This window comes from Eptesicus fuscus, chromosome 17, assembly GCF_027574615.1.
Source record: "Eptesicus fuscus isolate TK198812 chromosome 17, DD_ASM_mEF_20220401, whole genome shotgun sequence".
NCBI lineage: Eukaryota > Metazoa > Chordata > Mammalia > Chiroptera > Vespertilionidae > Eptesicus > Eptesicus fuscus.
This window is the reverse complement of record NC_072489.1, coordinates 45903108-45924918: the sequence shown is the minus strand read 5'-3', so window position 1 is coordinate 45924918 and position 21811 is coordinate 45903108. Positions and strand designations below refer to the sequence as shown.

The window sequence follows — 21811 nt, the reverse complement described above, 5'->3', positions numbered from 1 at the left end:
TCCCGATTTCTCTGAAAATACAAAAGTAGACTCAATGATTTCCATCTTCAAAAGACATGTCCCTCTATTTTGTTGCCTGCTCTGCAGCTTGTTAGCTGTGTGACCTTGGCAATCTCTGTGACCTCTCTTTATCACAGTTTCCTCATCTGTAAGTTAGAGATCATAATAACCCCAACTCACAGGTTGCTGTGAGGGAGAAATGGGGTGACACATGTGAAGCACCCAAGACTGGTACCTGGCACATAGGCCCTTGATAAATATTAGAGCCCATCCACAAAGGCTTCATTTTTGGTTCTAATATCGGTTTGATATTTCCATTCTTTTGTCTACATGTGCTTATGTTAGATTTCATGTTCCCGAAGACCAAGATCAAATCTGAATTGGTTCAGATGTGCCCAAATCCTAACTGCATAGTTCATCATCATTCACTACTTTTAATGACTGATAATAATGAATATAGGAGATAATTCACCTATGGAATGTGCTTCTTTAAGATCTCAGGTATACATAAACACGTCTCCTATATATAAAATGCGTAGCTGAGATAAAATCACAAGTTCAAAACCATCTTAGATGTGGGTGGCCAGCTTGTCAATGATTTGGCATAACCCACCCATGCTTTGAGAGAATAATCTGGGGGCTGTGGAGAGAGGTATGTATCTCTGGGTACCAGAAAGTGTGACAATCTTTATAAATGAATAACATGGCACTTGAAGGGGGTAGAAATGTCCATTTTTCAGCTCTTAATATTACGAGCCTTCACCTCATTCCAATTCCATGAGCCCCTATAGTGAGAGGAATGGCTAAGAGGGAGAAAGTAGTAGGGTAGGATAGAAGGCAGAAGAGAGGAACAAACTAAAAGTCTCCATACCTGCTCAGACACTGAAGAAGGGAATTCAGCTGTTTGAGGAACAAAGCAATGGGAAGTCATGGTTTAGTAATTACAGAGCTTCTGTTTGGGCAATGAAAAAACTTTGGAAACAGATAGTGGTGATGATTGGACAACAGTGTGAATATAACCAATGCCACCTAAAAATGGTTCAGATGGAAATTGTTATAACAAATACATAAATAAAATTTAAGGGGAAAAAAGAGAATAGCACTCTCCCCAATTTCTCTTCCCTTTAACCAAAGAAAATCCACCATTAGCAGCATTTCACAGAAATAGAAGCCAGGCTTTGTTCAGAGCCCTATTCTCTCACCTCCTGGGAGTGGCCTCCCTCCCCCATAGGTTGTCACATAGATTGCCAGTCCTGAAGGCGGAAAAGTTAAACAAATGGCACAGGCTATGATTTCAGGAGACCCCCCATCCCTAAAATACCTTTCCAAACCATCCCCAGTGGAGGTGGACAATTTCTATTCACCATTAGGAGAGCAAACTTAGAATGCATGTTTCTAAAAAAGACACATAAATGGCCAACAGATATAGGAAAAAATGCTCAACATCACTAATCATCGGGGAAATGCAAATCAAAACCACAATGAGATATCACCTCACACCTGTTAGAATGGCTATTACCAAAAAGACAAAAGATAATAAATGATGGTGAGGACCTGGAGAAAAGGGAACTTTTTTGTATTGTTGCTGGGAATGTAAAATGGTATAGCCATTATGAAAATAAGTACAGAGATTCCTCCAAAATTTTAAAATAGAACTACCAAATGAACCAGCAATTACAAATCAGGGTATATTGCTAAAGGAAATATATCAGCCCGGCTGGTGTTGCTCAGTGGTTGAGTGTTGACCTACAAACTAGGAGGTCACAGTTCTATTCCTGATCAGGGCACATGCCCCAGTTTCGGGCTCGATCCCCAGTAGGGGGCATGCAGGAGGCAGCTGATCAGTAATTCTCTCTTATCATTGAGGTTTCCATCTCTCTCTCCCTCTCCCTCCTCTGAAATCAGTACAAATATACTAGTATTAAAAAAAAAAATAAGGAAATCCTGTTAGTTATGACAATATGGATGAACCAGAAGGACATTATGCCAAGTAAAATTAGGCAGGCACAGAAAGACTAATCCTGCATGATCTCACATATATGTGGAAACTCAAAAATTGGACTCATAGAAGCAGGGAGTGGATTGTCAGGGGCTTGGAGGTGGGGAGATGTTAGTCAAAGAATACAAAGTTTGTTTTGCAAGATGAATAACTTCTAGAGACCTAAGGTACAGCATGGTTAATAAGGTACATACATAGTTAATAATACTGTATTGTATAGTTGAAATTGGCTAATAGAGTAGCTCTTAAATGTTCTCACAAGCAATAAAATCATTTCTGTGTGTGGTGATGATTACATTTATTAACTTGATTGTGGTAATCATTTCACAATGTATACATATATAAAAAAACACACTGAACAACTTAAGTATATACAATTGTTGTTGATTATAACTCAATTAAGACTGGAAAATAAAATAAAAATCAAAGGCCTCAGGAAAAGGAATGGAAGGAGCAAAAGACTAATATTAGACATTTTTTCCAGAGCAAGGAGAGCAATATAAGTGGAAGTTACTGGGTCTAGCAGACCTGACTCAGTGGTTGAGCGTCGACCTATGAACCAGGAGATCATGGTTCGATTACCAGTCAGGGCACATGCCCAGGTTGCAGGCTCAATCCCCAGTGTGGGGCATGCAGGAGGCAGCCAATCAATTATTTTCTCTCACCGTTATATTTCTATCTCTCTCCCTCTCTCTTCCTCTCTGAAATCAATAAAAATATATTAACAAAAGAAAAAAGAAGTGGAGATTATTGGGCACAGGGGAGGATAAGAGCCAGAAAGGGGAACTGAACACACTTCCCTGTATCCCTCTCTTCTCTTATTTTGCTTTCAGCAAACATTTCGCCCAGCCCCCCTGCCTGAGAGGAGATACAGGCTCTGGGGTGTTTCAGATTTCCTTCTGTCCCTGGGAATTCCATCCTCTACCCAAGTGTTCACCCATAGGTGGCCCTGCTTTATTTGCTGTAAATTCACACTGAGTCCTACCCAACTCACAAGAGACTCAGGATGGACTTAGAAGCAGGATAAACTTGCTAATAAAAAAATAAAAAATAAACTGAAACCAATTTGCAGGGAACCTCCTTGGTAACTTAAATCAAGAAGAGAAGCCCCATACGACACAGCCATGCAGCTTTTGGATGCAAGCCATTTCCTTTGTCTCATCTCCGGAGTCCCCAGCTATTCTTTGAAGACCACCATCCCCACCTTTCTGCCATCCCCACCCCCTTTAGGGCAAATTAAAATGGGGCCAGAGCTGTCCCTGTCTGAGACTGAAGAGAAAGGGAAGGCCATTGGTAACTGGTGGCTCATTCCTGTGTCCATCACAGGGCTGTCTTCCCACAGCTCAGGGTTTTCCTCTGCAGGAAATGCATCCAACCCTGGGGAAGGGAAATAACAGTGTTGGAAGGGGCAGCTTCCCCCTCCCCTAAAAACACCCACTCTCACAGTGGGGGTTGGAGGGAAATGGCTTCCTGGAATAGACCTACTATGAGGCAGACCAGGGTAATCATCAGAACTTCTTATCACCTTATAATCATTTCCTACCCATTGTCAAGTATCTTCTACCACAGGACAGGCACATTGCCAAGCCTTTCAAGCTCTCTTACCCCTCACAACAGCTGTACAAAATAGAAATTATAATCCTGATTTATAAAGGAGAGAATTGGGTTTTAGAGAGTAACTTGCCCAAAATCACACAGCTAGTCAGTGGTAGAGCTAAGATTCCTAAAGCATCCCATCCCCTATGTCATCCCATAAGTCACCTAATGTCTTCATTCTGCTCAAGGATCCCTACTTGGAAAAACGCCCTAGCCTGTGTAGAACTTAATGGAAAACTGAAGAGCATCAGGGTGTGGCAGAAAGAGCACTGGACTGGAAGTCAGGGAGATGGACAGTGGGGTGGGTGCCTTCACTATCTCGGTGAATTTGGGCACTCCACAGATCTCCTGGCCATAACGTCCACATCTGGAAAAGGATGTGGTTAGATCACTACACATTCTTTCCAGCTCTAAAATTACTTCTATTTTAAGAAAATCTCGACTCCCAAATTGTGAGGTTTCTGGCCAAAAAGTAATTGAGCAGAGAATCCTCTCAGATGTCCCACAGAATCATACCACAAGCCTGAGCAAGTCCTACTATAATTTAATAACAATAACATTCCCTTACACATGTCTGTAACTTTAGAGTTTATAATGCCCTTTCAAATACATAACTTCATTTTGATCCTTGCAACTATTGCACAGATGAGGAAACTTGAGTCTCAGATGTTGACCGACTTTGGGCCATTTCATAAAGTCGGTACATGGTGATATGAAGGCTTGTATTCCCATTTCCATTTAACCACAACGAAAAGGAATGATCCTACATGTACTTGTGCTTGGATCTAGAGTCATATTGCAGAATGAGCCCATTCATATAACATCTAAGCCATCATCGCCATCATCATCATCATCATCATCATCATCCACATTGGAACTCATTTGAGTACATAATAGACACTAAGTCACAGTTGTTAAAACTATTAATAAAGAGGCTGGTACTGTTTCAGTTCATATACCCCAACACCTGCCAACTCCATCTGCAGGTAAGATCGGCTCTGCTTAAAGGCATATTACCCTCACATGTATAATATATACTATTCTCTCTCCTCATCCCAGATCCCAAAAAGGGCACACTGATGAGTCCTCTTCTCCTAGATATGATTCCTTCAGCATCCCTCAGTCTGGTGCTATGAGCAGGCTTGGCTGAGGCAGGGTATCCTCAGGAACAACAGTTTTTCATTGTGTCTGCCTATATTCAGTTGCAGGGTGTAACAATGGTGTTTCCCACAAGATAATCAGCTCTGCCCCCCTGCTCCATGTCTTTAAAAATGTATATGCACACAAGAAAGAAAGAAAACACAAAACAAAACCAGAAGAGGGGGAGGCAATCTTGAAATGAATTCGACTGCAGAAGCTTATGTTCCTGCAGACATAGTAGATATTAATAATTCAACAAAATATTACAGTAATTACTATACTTTGCAAAATCACAACAGTGCACTCTAGCACGACTCCTACCAATCTCCCTGCCATTGCCATTAATAAATAAACCACGGTTCCCTACATTAAACTTGTTATTTAAAAGCTAAATATTTTATCAGCATTAATGTATTTTAAATAATCAGTCAAGACCAAGAAAATCCCTGCCCCCACATTGCTCCCCTCACCCCAATAAGTGAAATCCCATCTTCACAGCTAGAACAGAGATTGACTTTAACAGAAATACACTGAGCTTAGGGCTTAAAGACCCCCCACAGAGGGACCTGAGGACCACTCAGCTCAAACACTCTGCTGGAATCCGATTAGGCTGCTGAAAAGAGAGTGAGAAATAAAAAGCTGAAGATAAATTATTTTGGACCATGTAGCCAACCTACCTCATTCAGCTCCAGAAAAGGAAGCCATGAATTGTAAAGCGAGATAAGTGGCAAGAAACCATCAAAAAGACACACCTAAGGATAGCCCTGAGCATGGATGAGGCAAATGACCTTGAAATATAGGTGAGCCTCACTTTACATCATAGTTATGACCCCACAAACCTTCTACCTCTAATCTATCAAGTTCTGATGGTTTTACCTACTCTATCAGTTAGCTTTTGCTGCAGAACAAATCACTCAAATCTCAACCCCTTATTTTCACAACAATCATTTATTCTCATAAATGTACAGGGCAGCTGAAGGTTGGGTGATATAGCTAGGCTCAGGTGGGCAGTTCTGCTGCTCATGGCTAGGCTCGTCTCGGCTGATCTAGGCTCAGAGTAGCTACATGTGACTTGTCACTCATTATCCTCACAGGAGCAGTCGGCTAGTCTGGGTGTTTTTCTCATGGCCACTGCAGAGGCTCAACACAGACACACAGTGCCTCTTGCTAACTAAGCTTAGAACTGGCACCTCTCCTATTGGCCAAAGCAAGTCACAAGGCCAAACCCAAAAGGCACTAGGAAAGCAAAGGGAGTTATGGGGAGGTGTGAAGAATTAAACAAAGGAGCCAACACAATCAACTACATCTGCTAAATATTTCTTCACTTGGCTCCTTCCCACCCAATCCTACCACCACCTCCTCAGCCACCATCATCTTTAGCTACAGCAGCAGGGTGGTCTCCAAGCATCCATCCTGTTCCTCCTCCAAACCACAGCGTGGTCAGAGTGGTTTTTTAATGTAAATTGAATGGTATCACTCTCCTATGTTAAACCCTCCAGTGGCTTACCCCTTGGCTCTTAGGATAAAGAAGAAACTCCTTCCCCTGGGCTCATAAGGTCCTGCTTGGTCCTACCCATCCCTGCTTGTCTAGCTTCATCTCTCACCAGCCCCTAGCCCACAAGTCATCTGCTCCAGCCACCCTGTCCTTTCTGTCCCTTTTAGATATCCCGCTCCCTCATGCCCCAGAAGCTGTGTGCCCGGAACACTTTGCCCTTTCCTCTTCACCTTATTGACCCTGAGCACCTCTGAGAGCTCAGCTCATCTGCTTCTGCCTCTCTGCCCTCTCCACATTACATGTCCCGGGGGTAGTATTTGATAGTATCGTTAACTTCCCCTTCAGAGAACGGCTCACCATTATATACTCAGAGCCCAGCAGTGCCTGACACATAGAGGGCACACCACAAATACCTGTTGAATACTGATGATGTTTTTAAAAGATATTTTTAATTTTTAAAGTAAAAGGTAGCTAAAACTGCCTTTTTTTAGAATTTTATGTTAAAGGTATTCGGATAATAAGTGTCTACAGCAAATTGCTCTGTAGAGGGTTTAGTGCCCCTCACATCAGGACTCCTTAAAGGGCTCTACATCACTAATATGAACAAAGGCACAGGGGGTTCCACAGCAGGCAGCTCCTTTTCCTCACCCCCATCAGTCCCTGAGTGGGAGGGGAGGCACATATAATCCCAAAACAGCAGAGGATGCAATCCAGCAAATAATCTAAGCACTTCGAAGGTCTAAGGGAACATTTTTTGACCCTAGTTTACTATGTACATATGAACCTTCAAACCAATGTGAAAGCAAAATAAATTTTAGACATACCAAGAATGAAAAAAAAATCATTGCTGAAGCAATGGGTGACTATATTATCTATCATCCAAGCCAGGGTCTTTTGAGAGTTAAAAGGAATCTATCAATATGTATAACAGGACATTGGAATAAGCATTCCCACGTACTGTCTGAAAAAGAATACTTGAGGATGTACCACAGAAAAATGAAAATCAGTCCCCAATAAGAAAAAAGAATCCAACAAACAGAAGTATTACCCCAGGAGTAGAATGAGTAGATATATCGAGATGACAACAGGGAAGTCGGCCTACAAAGGAATCAGTACGAATTAGAATATTCAATAATAATACAATTAAGAAGTTAGAATATCTCAATACTATGGCCAAAAACAAAACAAAACAAAACAAAAAACTGTACAAGAAAATGAGCCCAAACTAAGATGGCAAAATTCGTACCAACTATCAGGACATGAGATAATCAATTTGATCTCCAAGCTCAGAACACCCCTCACCAAGCAACACAGGCTTAGTCATGAGGATTAGATCTATTTCCTACCATGCTACTGGGTTTTGTTATAAATAATAAACACAATCATAACATTTAAACATTCTATTAGCCTTCATTCACTGTGATCTTGATTGCATTTAATGTATTTCCTAAGTATGCTCAAATTGGCACATATTTTAAATTATCTCACATTGTTCTCGGCAATGTTTATCTAATATGTTTCCCACACACAAGACTTCAAGCTTTTCGGGTGTCCAGTGTGTATCATATGCTTTGTTCACATCCTGCATCACTAGTCATATAGTAGATGCTCCCCAATACTTCATATTATCTCAAAGGAAGAAAGCAGAGCAATCAATATAGGTCAAGTCCTGGAACAAATGTTTTTCTTAAACATCCATCCTACACTGCCATCTGAGACTTTTATTATATCAGATGTGACTTGAAATAAATTGTACATCATTCTTAGATGTGTGCTAAGGAAAGTGGGTGCAGGCAAAAGAAGGTGGATGCCGTAACGTGGTCTCAAATCTGTTGTGGAAGGACCTCCAGCTACTGAAGGAACAAAAGAGAGGTAAGGTGAATTAACACCATGAGTTCATAGCACCCCCTGTTTATACCACTTTGAAAAGCATTCTTTTCAAATTGCTTCCAAGTGCAGCATCTCATTATTTAACTGCAACATAAAGGAAGCAAATAGGAGTGTCCCCATTTCACACATAAAGAAATGATTGATCTCATATCACATCTAATTTATGGTGAGATGGGCCTGCATCAATTTATGCAACTCTTTCATTTTGTAGATAAAGAAACTGAATTCCAGAAAATTCAAATAAGTTAGCATCATACTAAGCAAAAAGAAAAGAAGAAGAAGAAGAATGAATGAATGCATGCACTTATACTTAGGATAGAACAAATGTATGAATTTTTGAAAGAAGCATTTTACATTTTTTATCATCATTCAAGACCCTCTCCTTACTAATGCACCCATTTTTTAAAAGTCTCTAATTCATATACATACAAGCTGCTACATCTGGGAGGGTCTTTATTCACCTACACCTAAGAAAGGGTGACTTGCTGAAGATTGTAATGTACCCAAGTCTAGAGATCCCAACTCTCAGGCTCATATTCTTCCCAGCCTGTCATGATGACCCTCACTGATGAACCGTAAGCTCAGCTGCTCCCTGACAAAACAAAGTCTAAGAAAAACAGGAATTGTATCCTATTCCTAGTCAGGATATTGCCTGCCAGGAGGTAGAGGTCCAAATTTTAAGGACCCTCTGTGTATTGTGAAGACCAAGTGCATGCCTTGGGGTAAGGTGGGGCTCCTTAGCCCTGAGAAATGACAGTGAAGACTAATTTGAAGGAGTATGTCTCCTTCTCAAAGCCTCAACACCATGTTTCTGCCACTCAATATAACCATGGACTGGGCTCCTTTCTTCTGGACGGTGCCACACTAAAGGAGGACCCTCTCAGAACCAGGGTCAGTGACGTCATCTCCCTCTCCATTCCTAATACAGGCCATGGTATGGCCCTAAGTAGGATTTTTTTTTTTTAATATGAGGGAAAGTCTGGCCCTGGCCATAGGTGCCCAGATATTTGGTCCAACATTATTCCAGGGGTGTCTGTCTATGAGGCTATTTCTGGATGAGCTTCGTATTTGAATCAGTAGATTGAGTAGAGCAGATTACCCAATGTGGATGGATCTCGTCCAATCCATTGAAGGACAACTAGAACACAAAGGCTGAGTAAGAAATAATTCTTCCTTTCTGCATCACTGTCTTCAAGCTGGGGCATTGGTCTTCTCCTGCCTCAGACTCAGACTCAAACTAGAACTACACTATCAGCAATATTGAGTTTCCAGCTTGCCAACTACAGATTGTGGACTTCTCAGCCTCCCTAACAATGTCAGCCAATTCCTTGCAGCAAGGAATCTCTTTACATATACAGATACATATATAAATATATACATACACGTATAAAGACATTTACTATGAGGGATATGATATATATATCAGTATATTCAGTATATATCCTGAAAAGAAAACTACTTCAAGTCAAGTAGTTTATTTGGGAGGCAATCCCAAGAAATGCTGATAAGGGAGTAAATGGGCAGGGATGCCAATAAAGCAAGCTAATTACCACAGTAGACAACTGGGGCATAATTCCACTGGAGACTCTGGACGACAGTGTAGAAAATCAGCCTCAGAGATAAGGGAACAAGGGTATTTATCCAACTTCCACTAGTCATTGATAGGTGGCTTCTCCCTACTCCTTGATGGGAATTAATTTCTCACACTTCCAGCCTGTGCCTTGGGTGATCAAATCAAGCTTCAGTGGGCACACAGGCCCTGGTGCTGGTGGTTAGAAGTCAGGCCAACATGCAGAGAAATGTCAAGGGCTAAGGGAATATGGCAGGCTACCATTTTATCTGCTACAGATGTCTAGAATTCAACCTGCCCCACTTCCTATCTAGGCAGATAATGAGAACTAACATCCTTAACCAATAGAATAGCCTACCACGCTAGACCTTTTATGTATATTAATAATCTCTAAGATTCTAAACAACCCTACAAGCTCAGTAATTATCCCCATTTTACAGACAATGAAACTAAGACTCAAAGACCTGTTCAAAGTCACTGTTGCTAGGGAGCCAACAGAAAAGACATTTCAGAGTTTTCAGAAATCTTTCAGTCAAAAGTTTGCCTTCAGAGCATGAATGACACTGAAAGAAACCCAGTGATATGATCAAGTCTCTAACCTCTAAAGATACCCTTCCTTTACATCCTGGAAAACAAGTTTCTTATGGGCTCAAAACTCTTGTAGATAAGCTCCCCCACTATATCTAACCACGTTTGGATATAGCAGCTTGAGCCACTTTTCAAGCCCTGAAAAAAAAAAATGTTCAACTCAGTAATTGTTCTCCATCTCCCACTGAGAACCGATTTTAAAAAGAAAAAACCCATTTCGTATACATCAGCGTAATCTTTAACCTGATTCCAGCCATCTGGCAGTGAAAAGAAAGTGCCTGCCTCACCATAGATGCCAAAAAGACCTTGAGAGTACTGAGTCAGGCATGTGGGACCTGAGATCCGGTGACAGACAACTGTGATGTCCCAGGGGTGCAGACCCTAGGCCTGAAGGCAGCCAGAGGAGGACCGACACTCCCTCAACCCCAAGACATTCACTCTTCACTCAGGCAGTCTTAAGTATTTAAGAACGTGTTTATGTCATTCAGATCAATAAGCTTCTATTGACTGACCACCATGCACAAAAAAAGGGAGAAGCACAAAGGCAGAAAATGCAGAAGAGATGGGAGAAGCAAGCCTGAGCATCACTTCCGGCTGAATTTATTTCTAGAGTCATAGTTGAGTCATCCATGGGTTGAATGGACTGCAGGATATTTGTACAAGGCATCCATTTTCTTGCTTCTGCAGGAAGAGGCTGAATGATCAACACTCAGGACTCAACTGCTTTGTTTTCAATCAATTATTCATCTACTAAAGGCCTGGTGCACAAAATTTGTGCACTGGGGGAGGGGTGTCCCTCAGCCCAGCCTGCACCCTCTCCAATAAGGGGTTTGACTACACCAGCAGTCAAACCCCTTAGCAGATGTTTGACTACTGATGTAGGCCCAGTCCCTGTGGGATTGGGCCTAAACTGGCAGTCGGACATCCCTCTCACAATCAAGGACTGCTGGCTCCCAACTGCTCACCTGCCTGCCTGCCTGATTGCCCTTAACCGCTTCTGCCTGCCAGCCTGATCACCCCCTAACCACTCCCCTACCAACTTGATTGGCACCTAACTGCTCCCCTGCTGGCCCCATTGTCCCCAACTGCCCTCCCCTGAATGCCTGGTCTCCCCCAACTGCCCTCCCCTGCATGCCTGGTTGCCCCCAACTGCCCACACCTGCAAGCTTGGTCACCTCCAACTGCCCTCCCCTGCCAGCCTGGTCACCCCTGACTGCCCTCCCCTGCAGGCCTGGTCACCCCCAGCTACCCTCCCCTGCAGGCCTGGTCCCCCCAAACTGCCCTCCCCTGCCGGCCATCTTGTGGCAGCCATCTTGTGACCACATGGGGCAGCCATCTTGTGCGAGGGCATGACGGTCAATTTGCATATCACCTCTTTATTATATAGGACCACTCCATGATGTAACTGCACCAAAGGACCCCTCACATGATGTAACTGCACGCTGCTGCTGCTCTTCTCTCCTTTGGGACAATTTCTCATGCAGCATTCTTCTATTATTTTGTCTTATTTATTTTTCTTTATTTCCCAGGACAACAGTCCCTCCAGTGTCTGTGTACAAATCTCAGGCCCCATTTTTGGTGCATAGGATATAGACAAAAAGGGAATTCAAGTCTGTAACTTGATGGGTGTCAATCACTACAAGATATTGATGATTTGGGCCAATATGGTAATTCTGGAAAAGAGACAGCAAGTAGTCTGCAGATAGTACCAGCAATGGACATCCCCATTTTGCATCAGGCACAACGCCAAGTTAGGAGATTGAGAGGAGAAGCAAACCTGGACCATCAGGTCCACCCCATGACCTTGACATTGATGAGTCTTGGGCACTATAGGCTCTGCTTACCAACCAGCCCAGCAACCCGGTTATCCTATTTTCTTAAAGCGACACATTTCACTTCTTCAAGAAGTCTTCTATGATTCACTATAAAGGATAATCATAGATGCCCAAGCCAAGGGAAGCTATGTTATGTTAAAATTCATCCTTCTGGATACCTTTCTCAAGCCTTCACTCAATGAAATCCTAGGGAAATACTCAACTTATTAGTTGTGAATTAGTCTAATCTTTAACCTGTTTCTAACCATCTGATTCTAACCATTTCTATTACAAATTCTGAGTATGAGTTTCAAGAAGCACCAGCCATTCATTCCTCAATTTCATTCACTGTGTATCTCAGGACCACACAGAAGACAGATATCACAACGACACATCTGACTGAGGCCATGGACTATGGGAGAGGGATGAAATGAGCATCTCACTGAGAAACTTTAGGCAAGTCCCTCCTTCTTGTGCTTCAGTGTTTCCATCTAAAAATGAAGGGAAAGACCCTTCCAATATAAAAATAAAAACTAAACCAAGTGAAAGTATCTGAAGGGCTTACTTCAGATCAAGCACTTCTTTTAAGCACTTTGCTATATGTGTCTTATTTAATCCTTACACCAGCCCAATGTGAGAGGTACTATTATCTTCACCCTGTTTTTGTAGATAAGAAATAGCTAAAAGGGGTGCCAACTTGACTGATGTCACACAGCTATTAAGAAATAGAGGCAGCCCAGCTGGTGTTGCTCAGTGATTGAGCATTAACCCATGAATCGGGAAGTCACAGTTCAATTCCCGGTCGGGGCACATACCTGGGTTGAAGGCTCAATCCCGAGTAGGAAGCATGCAGGAGGCAGCTGATCAATGATGTTTCTCTCTCATCAATGTTTCTGTCTCTCCCTCTCCCTTCCTCTCTCTCTTAAAGTCAATAAAAACATATTAAAAAAAAAAAAAAGACAGAGGCAGCTTTCGAACTCAGGCAGCTGGCTCCAGGACCCATGTTTCTGTTTACCAGATGGTCTTGTTTCACATCCCTAGTAAACGTCTGTTCCTAATCAATCCTGAAGAGGACTGCATGCATGCTGAGAACCCTCCACAAGTATGAATTCACCAGAAGTCATCCATCATACCGAGGCTTAAGAATCCCAAATCCACAACCTAATAGAATCCTTGATCATTCTATTTAACTCTATTTCCAGCTCTTCCCCTAAACTAGGTTCTCTTCCACTGTGTGCCAAGTAACTGGGCACAGTTATACTGACCAACAGCCCTGCATGGCTGGTCCCACCATGCCCCGGGTCCCTCTCATCTCAGCCCAGTAGGGATGGTTTCCTCTGCTCGCCATCAATGAGTTAATAGTAGAGAGCTATTCGTGCAATCCTTAAGCTCTTAGACATCATTAGTTTTTTTGAATTTACTATTGCACATTAATGTACTATAAAAAACAGCATTTCTATAAATAATTAAACCCAAACTACACTGATCAAAATAAATGAGCAAAATGTTCCTGATGATGCAACCAGGTTTGATTTGCTCACTAACACAAATAATGAGTTGACTCACAAGAGGCCCCTATTAACAACCGTTACGAAGATACAGATTGTCCAACATTAACAAGCTTGGTATTTATTGTCTGCAGCCACGGAGGTGGGTAGGCCAGGGTGGGTGGACAGGGGGGCCCTAGCACACAGCCTGGGAACAGGAGGGAGAATCTATTTCTAAGCCTCTCTGGCTAACTTCATGCATACTCATCTTAGGCCTCAGTCTATCCTACCTATAAAATGGGCATCATATCTCACCTGAGTGAAAAATAATTACGTAACTACTCTTGTCAGGAAAATGGTCTATAAACCCAAGTAGAAAGGAGAAAACTGGGAGTGAGTAGAGGACAGCAACACAAAGAGGAAGACCAGTAGGGAGTTCATGCCATGTTCCTATCTGAGCCTCATATCCCTCATCTCTGTGTGGAGTGATTTGATGAAGACAATTTCTAAGTGCATGTCCAGCCTTGACATTCTGTGAGTCTAGGATGCCTGTAGTATCTCCCACAGTGATCCTCTCTCCTCTGAACTCATAGCCTAAAATGGTCACTTGACAATTGACCGCATATCACCCCATGGCATCTGTCTTGTTGTCACGTGTTGCTTTATACAAGAGCAGTCTCATATCCAAAGCATATTGGAAGGACCTGAGGCAAACATTGCCTTGTCTTTGTTTGTCTTCTCCCTCCATCACACTCCTACCAGCCCCTGTGCCCAGACTACTGGCACATACAGAGGAAATACTTAGCAAAGGGTTGAATATCTTATATGAGTCTATCTAATCTCTGGAGTACATAAGAAAGAAGCCAAGGCTGCTGACCAGTCCCTATTTCTATCTTACTAAATGGGATAGAGATGCCTCTAAATCTTATGTTAAAATTCATACATGAATGATAAGTATAAACTCAATGCTATTAAGAGACAGTGTTAATGCCCATCAGCAGATGAGTGGATTAAAAAACTATGGTACATCTACACAGTGGAATACTATGCTGCTATAAAAAAGAAAGGACTCTTACAATTCACAACAGCATGGATGGACATGGAGAGCATTATGCTAAGCGAAATAAGCCAGTCGGAGAAAGATAACTATGACATGATCTCACTCATTTGTGGGATATAATAAACAACATAAACTGAGGAACAAAAATAGATCCAGAGACAGAGAAACCTTGAACAGACCATCAAACTTCAGAGGGAAGGTAGGAGAGGGGTTGGGGGTGGTAAGAGATCAACCAAAGGACTTGTATGCATGCATATAAGCATAACTAATGGACACAGACACTAGGGGGGTAAGGGCATGTACTGGGGGGTGGGAGTGGCCAGGGAGAGGTCAATGGGGGGAAAAGGAGACATATGTAATACTTTAAACAATAATGAATTTTTTTTTTAAAAAGAGATGGTGTTAGGCTGCCCACCCACCTCCTCCCACCCCCGCGGCTAAGGCAGTCTATAAATTCTATACTACTTAGGAAAGGGGGAAATAAATGCCTCTAAGGAAGGTTCCATAGAGGTGCTGTGTTTGAATCTCTAACAATGCTATAATAACAATAGAGGGAAACTCAAGAGCTGAGGCTTGGAGTCCAGAGGAGGCTTGGCACAATGAAGGGTTGGCTAGAGTGCAGGAGTCAAATATAAAAGTTGGAGAAAGAGACCAAGAATATACACAGTGAGGGGCCCTGAATGCCAAGCTAAGGGACTTTGGATTTGAATCTAAAGGCTAAAGGTACTCAAGCTTGAATGTGGACATAGTGTTTAAAATACTCCTGGTGATAACAGCTGTCAAGTTAGAAGCGACTGAGAAAGAAATCATTGATATCCCAAAGGATAAGAATTTCCAACTCCTTTGTAGCCTGTTAAATGAGATGTGGGACTATCCTCCTTGAGCCACATGGTCCAACATGACTGAGTACCTACCCCATGTAAGCAGAGCTCTCTTATCTCTACTCACTGCCAACAAAGTCAGTCCCCCTCCAGTTCAAAGGGGGATAAGGATGGTCAGCCACATTCCATCCACCCCATAGTGCCAGAGCTGATGACTCAAAGTGGCCCACCAGGCACTAGCATTCTATTTTCCACCTCCTCCTCCACAAGGTCTCTTTTCTCCCCAACTTGCTGAAAAAAATCATCCTTTGGCATTTTTCCCTATGCAGTAAGTGTCTCAAGCCAGGCAAGAGCCAAAGGAAGCAGGAGATCAACAAGGTGAGTCAAAGCACCAGGCCTCAGGTACACCTAGCCTTGGATAAAGACTTGACCTTCAGACACTTCTTCCTATAGCAGCCTGTCTGGCTATGCCGCACCTCTCAGCTCCTTCCAGTTCCTAAATTCCTTCCGTTGCAATGTAGATTTACACAGCCCCAGGGAAAAGCAGTTCTCCCTTCTGCTTCCTGAGCCTTCTAGCCACTGGAGCCACAACCCCACCCCCACCCCCACCCCCACCCCCCACCCCCCACCCCAGCCCCGTCCTTTCAATCCCATTGGAGAAGCCACTTCCTGGCATTCCTTTCTTGTCAACTCCAAAGCAAGCTCCAACCACTACATTTCTGCAATCATTCGATCAGGCCTCCCAATTAAGGAGTTTGCAACTTCTGCTCACCTTGGAAATCACTGCAGGATCTGAGAAGCAAATAACACTCTGTAACCCAGACATCAGAGGAAGCACAGAGCAGACAAATAGCCTGTGTCAACCCTCTCCTCTTAACCCCTCCCCCAGGCCAACAGTGACCAGGAGCAATTAGTGCTTTCAGCCTTTCCCAGCTACATCTCCACTGAGATGGCTCCCCGGTAATATTAATTAAAAACAGATTCTTTTTGGCAGACCCTCGAAGAACGGCTTCTGTGGCAGGTTTCTTTATTAAGCCTCTGAGAAGGCAAAATGCATTAAGAAATTATGACATGGGGACTGTGAGCACAGACAATGAAGGCTAGACAATCCAGCCAAAAGCTATCTGGAAAATCTGTTTGGGAGCCACAATTAGATGCTCCAGTGCGTGGAATACAATTAATCGGATCAAATCTGTCACTATTTTGCACATTAGGAGTAAATATTTTAGAGCACAGTTCCTCTGAATTAGTTAAGGGTATGAAATCCCAACTGGGAGAATCCATGTGTGCCCACCTGCTAGCATGCTCAGGGAAGGGTGGTCTGACAGGAACCTGGAATAGCCAGCATCTCTCATTTCTCTTCACCAAGCTGCAGTGTTGGGCACATTGACTGAAAACTATCTGGCAAGTCGTTCCGACCAGATACGCTGCAGGGGCAGCAGCCTGCAAATCCATGCTCTGGGAGCGAGCTGCTGGAAAGAGATGGGGATCCACCTAAAGAGGGGCAGCACTGCCACCTCAATATCAGGAATGGAAATCCCCACCAAGGATTATTCCAGGGAGGAGGGGGCATGGAACGTGGGCTGTTGCCTTCACAACTCTCCACGGCCATTTGCCAGCTCACTGACCAAGCAGGGGGGTGTCTTCCTTCCTTTGTGAGAGAAGGGCAGAATGATGGTTTTCTGTTCCCCTGGAAACCATGGGGACTGGGCTCTCTCTCTGGGTATTTGTGGAACATTCTCTAACCCATTAACCACCAGGATCCCAGCTGGAGATAACCAGAGAGAATGAATGGCAAATCACTCAGGCTCCAAGTTCAAGTCCACTTATCTCTCCCCCAGAACACCTGGCAGGGCAAGAACCATCAGTGGGGAACCAGACAGGTGGCGGGGAGGGAACACCGAGACTCCATCCCTTCCTGATGCATTATGGCTCAAGCCTGCTGGGCACCTCCTCCTTGGCCCCCAGGTCATCCCTCACCACTCTTGGGACCAAAGTGAATACATGTTCCAAGCCTGGGACAAGGATATCCTTCTGCCCACTGAGCCCCTGGGTACATGCTGGACACATGAGGTGGGGTGGAGGTCCTTGTCTTGCATGTCCACTCTGCATGCCTGACTGCAAACTGTCGGAGTGGAGTTCAATTTCCAGTTATATGAGGTGACTGAAAAGTCCCTAAAAAGAAACTCACGTCAAGTAACAAGGTCCACCAAAGGCACTTGGAAGGAGAACATGTTAGCCTGGTGCCTTCCCAGAGCATTACATGTTTAACACTTTTGAAGCCAGAAGAGAAGATGGAATTTTCTTTTCATGTCAAAAGAGCCTTATGTAGGACCCAAGTTGTCTGCCTTGGGGCCATCTCTCTCCACTTTGACCTTTCAGAAGGTCCATCAACCCCATCATTCTTCACCTGGATTTTATCTAGAGCACCTTCTTTCACTCCCTTGGGACAGGGAGAAGGGAGAGAGAAACCAACTGGGTAAGGTAGTAGAAACTGGTTTCCCAATTACTCTCCCAAGGGGTTATTTTTTTTTAAATCTCTACAAGACAGATTCATGTTAATATTTCCCCATATTCCCTCAGAGCATCACGGACCGATACTCAGCAAAGCCTTTCTCACTGGTATTGCCTGCAAAGCATGGTCAAAAGAGGCAGGTCCAGCCCAGGGCTCAAGAGACAGTCCTTCTCTGGAGCAGAGAAAGAGAGCACCATGGGGTCCCTGCACCAGCTATGCTACCTTGTCTTTTGCTTAAACGGTAAGACATGCCACCAGCACAACCAATAAACCCCTGGGGGACTGTCTGTGGATGGTCCAAACCTCATCGCTGTTACTAAAGACTCCAAGGCCAACTTGCCCACTCCCCTGGCCCCACTGGCCCTCTTTTAACTGAAGAGCCACTTCCCTGGGGAACATTGGGCAAGACATGCCCCCTCACTTCCTCTGCTGTGCATGGGCACACAAGATGGGCAGAGAAGTCTATGCTCATTTAACTACTATTTACAAAAAGCAAGTACTATTCTCTAAAGTCCCATCTTCAAGAGCTGTGTCCACACACACACACACATCCTTAAAATAAAAGCAGAGGTATAAGAAAACTCTTCAGGAAGTATTTAATGTTTCTGTAATTCATGATAAAGTCACAGGTACATGAGGACATCGCCTCTTCCTCCGAGGACACATTTATTTCAAGATATCCTGTCCATCCTCCTCACCCAGGAAGGAATACACACACACACACACACACACACACACACACACGCTCACTCCTCTGGGAACTTGTTAAGTCTTCAATCACCCATCCCTGCAAAGGCACATGTTGCCCACTCCCCACATCCACAGCTGCCCACTCCAAAGCTATGGGGTATTTGCTAGGGGCAGATGAAGCAGCCGCGCTGTGCTGGCTGCCAAGGATCTGGACTGCCCAAGTCCTTCCCACCCAGCACCCCTTCCCCAGGCTGGGCTACCAGCGCTGTGTGTCATTAAGAACCAGGGAATCTGTACTCAGGATTGCCGACGTGCTGCGCTCTGCAGACTCCTAGCTTTCGTGTTATTCGCTTCTCCCCCCTGCTATGCCACCCCCAGCCAGGCCCGTTAAAATAAGATGAAATTTTCGCAGGGAAATCTTTAATGCCAGTCATGAAGAGACATACAAAGGGAGGAGGGCGGCGCTTTCCCATCCAGTGAGTTCCCCCAAGCTGCCTGTGCAGACATCCATCATCCTCCTGCCCAACGCCGGGGTCCCATCCGATCGGGAGAGCCAGAGAAAAGGATTTTTGTGAGACTGGCTGAAGTGGGGGGCAACGGAAGTGAGGGGCGTGGGGTAAATCATGGGAGGCCGTTCCTCTCCGCCCGGAGAGCCCATTCCCAGCTGTTCCTGGGGTTGGCTGCACCGCGCTGGGTGCAGGCGAGTTGGGTGCGGAGGGACCCCTCTGGGCCCGCTCTGCTGCGGGCTGCAGCGGCTGCTGGGGCAGACGGGCCGGAGCCCAGCGCTGGATCCGGAGCTCAGAGCCACAGGAGTGGACTCGAGGGCGCCACCTCTCGATACAGCCGCTTCCCGGGGAACCTGGCCGCAGAGCAGAGGTGGAGAGGTGTGCTGGAAGCACAGAGGACCCATCTCCACTCGGGAGCGGACTGCATGTAGTGCAGGACGACTCGGCCCAGGCGAGTTTTTTTGTTTTTGTTTTTTTGCTCAGCGACTTGTGTGTGCTTGTGCATGTGTGAGGGGAATGGGTGCTGAATTTCACTTCATGATTTAAACTTTTTTGCTGCCTCTCCTGTAGCATTCCAGGGCAGCTGCCCAGGTTTGGGGGGGGGGGGGGGGGGGGGGGCCGGGGAGGATCAGTGTCACCTGGAGGCCAGGCTGGGGTCGATTTCCCGCCAGGGCTGGGAGAAAGTGGCCGGGAGCAGAGAGCTGAGACCCTAAGGAGGGCAGGAGTAAGGGGTCTGAGTGGCCTCCATCTCCCGGGTTCCCTTCCGAGTGATTGGAGACGAGAAAGGGGAAGGAAGCCCTGGCTGTCGCTAGACTCTGTCCGTCGGTCCAGCGGCTCCCACCCCAAATCAGTCAGTGTCCTCACTACGAATTCAATCGCCCAACAGGAAAACTCCAAGCCGAGTACACCAGAACTACAGATCATCGACTACAGATCCCTCCTCTGCTCATCTTCAAGCTCCTTCATCCTCCCCTCCCCTCCCCTCCCGGCTGCCCCAATCCTAGGGTCACCAATAAACAAACACACACACCACCTTCCAACAAACTCCACTAACCTGTTGGGGGCGTGGGGGAAGCTAGGTCAACCTGTTCTCTCTAAAAGTCAAGGTGCTACCCACCCCGACCCTCGAGTAACTATCTGTTCCTCGTTCCTGCTCCCTTGCTGCGGGGAGGCAGCGGGATCCCCTGCCCGCGGTGGGTACTCACGCTGCTGTTGTGTCCTGACCAGTGCACCATGGCTTGGTTGTGGGCCGAATCCCCGGTCAGCGCGAAGGAGGTGCTGGGCAGCCTGAGCTCTTCGGCCGCCGCGCCCCCAGCCCGCGAAGCCTTCGCCTCCTCCCGGAGCCCCGTGGCCAGAGGACGGCTCCCCTTGGAACCATCGGACAAAGCAGTGGCCCGGGAGTCCCCGCGTTCCAGGGCGCTGGGGGGCTGCGCTCGGCGACTCCTCCTTGAGCCGCCAGGTTGGCTAGGAGCCGGGATGCCCTGTCCCCACCGTGCACCTGCCGGCGACAGCCCCCCAGCATCTTCGTGCTTATGTCCTCCACTCCCGCCGGCTGCCTGGGGCATCGGCTCTGGTCCGGGCCGGCGCCCCAACGCGGCGCCTCTCCGTGCTGTCGCCAGTTGCTCCGGCCACTGGCTTGCCACTGCCCGCGGCAAGAGAGGCAGCAGAGCCGGGTGCCGCGAAACCGGGGCCGCGGGGCGCCCAGGACCTCCTGTAGCTCCCCAAGTGATCTCGGCACCGGCGAGGACCCACGTCGACAGGAGCAGGAGCCCAGTCCGGGCAAGGGGCGCCCCGGGCCAACCTGCGGGGCGCTCCGTGCGCGCCAACTCCATCCCGCTGCGGCAGCCGAGGCTCGGGCCGCGAAGTGTGTGGCGCCTGCCGAGGTGCGGGTCCGTGCGCGGGGTGTGCGTCTGCCAGCGAGCCAGCCAGCGAGTGTGTGTGTCGGGGGAGTGGGGAGGGGGCGGCCGGGAAGGAGGTGGCTCGGGCTGGCGCGCCTCCTGGGTCCTCTCCACTCTTCTCTCCTCGCTCTTGATCGCTTGCTCTCTGGTCCAGAGGGTGATTCCAAACCCGGGGGAAATTAATCAACGCCCCTTCGGTGCTTTTTTTTCTCCCTTAAAATAAGATCCCCCAAATCTTCCCCACCGAGCTCCAACAGAAATGTTGTAAAAAGGAGTGTTCAACGATCACGAGAAAATCCTCTTTTAAAATATGAAAATCAAGCCAGATCCAGAAGGGGCTGGTGACAGACCCCAATCCAGTCTCTCCGAAATCCAGCCTCCAACCTGCTCCCGGTGAAGAGTTGGAAGATGCTTCTTGCTGCTTTTAGGGGGTTACTCTTCCGGCCCGTTGGGGTGGGGGGTGGGGGGGGGGCGGGGAAATGGCACGCCCGGAGGACAGAATGGGTCTCAAGGGAGGAGGAGTAAAGTGTTTTCAGCGCCAACTGTTCCGATCGGGAGCCAAGGGGGAGCCCAGCCAGAGCTGGCGCGTGGGGAGACAGCACTAGGAAGCTGAGCGAGGGATGGACCGGGGACTCCACTCCGGCTCCCCGGCCCCCACCGCTCGCAGCCTGCACCTCCCGCCTGGGCGGGGGACGCGTGGAGCGCTCCTGTGCGCTTGCGTGCGCGCGGCGGCGGTGAGGCG

At 46.2% G+C, this 21811-nt stretch overlaps 1 protein-coding gene across 1 annotated transcript in view; it reads right to left on the bottom strand.

Annotated features, from left to right (window-relative positions):
• Positions 1–21003, bottom strand: part of SORCS3 (sortilin related VPS10 domain containing receptor 3) — a 529174-nt gene extending 508171 nt beyond the window's left edge. The window contains exon 1 of the mRNA XM_008144282.3: positions 20377–21003. Coding sequence (XP_008142504.2) covers positions 20377–21003 — 627 coding nt within the window. The remainder of the gene's footprint in view (positions 1–20376) is intronic.
• Between the last annotated feature and the right edge of the window lie 808 nt (positions 21004–21811).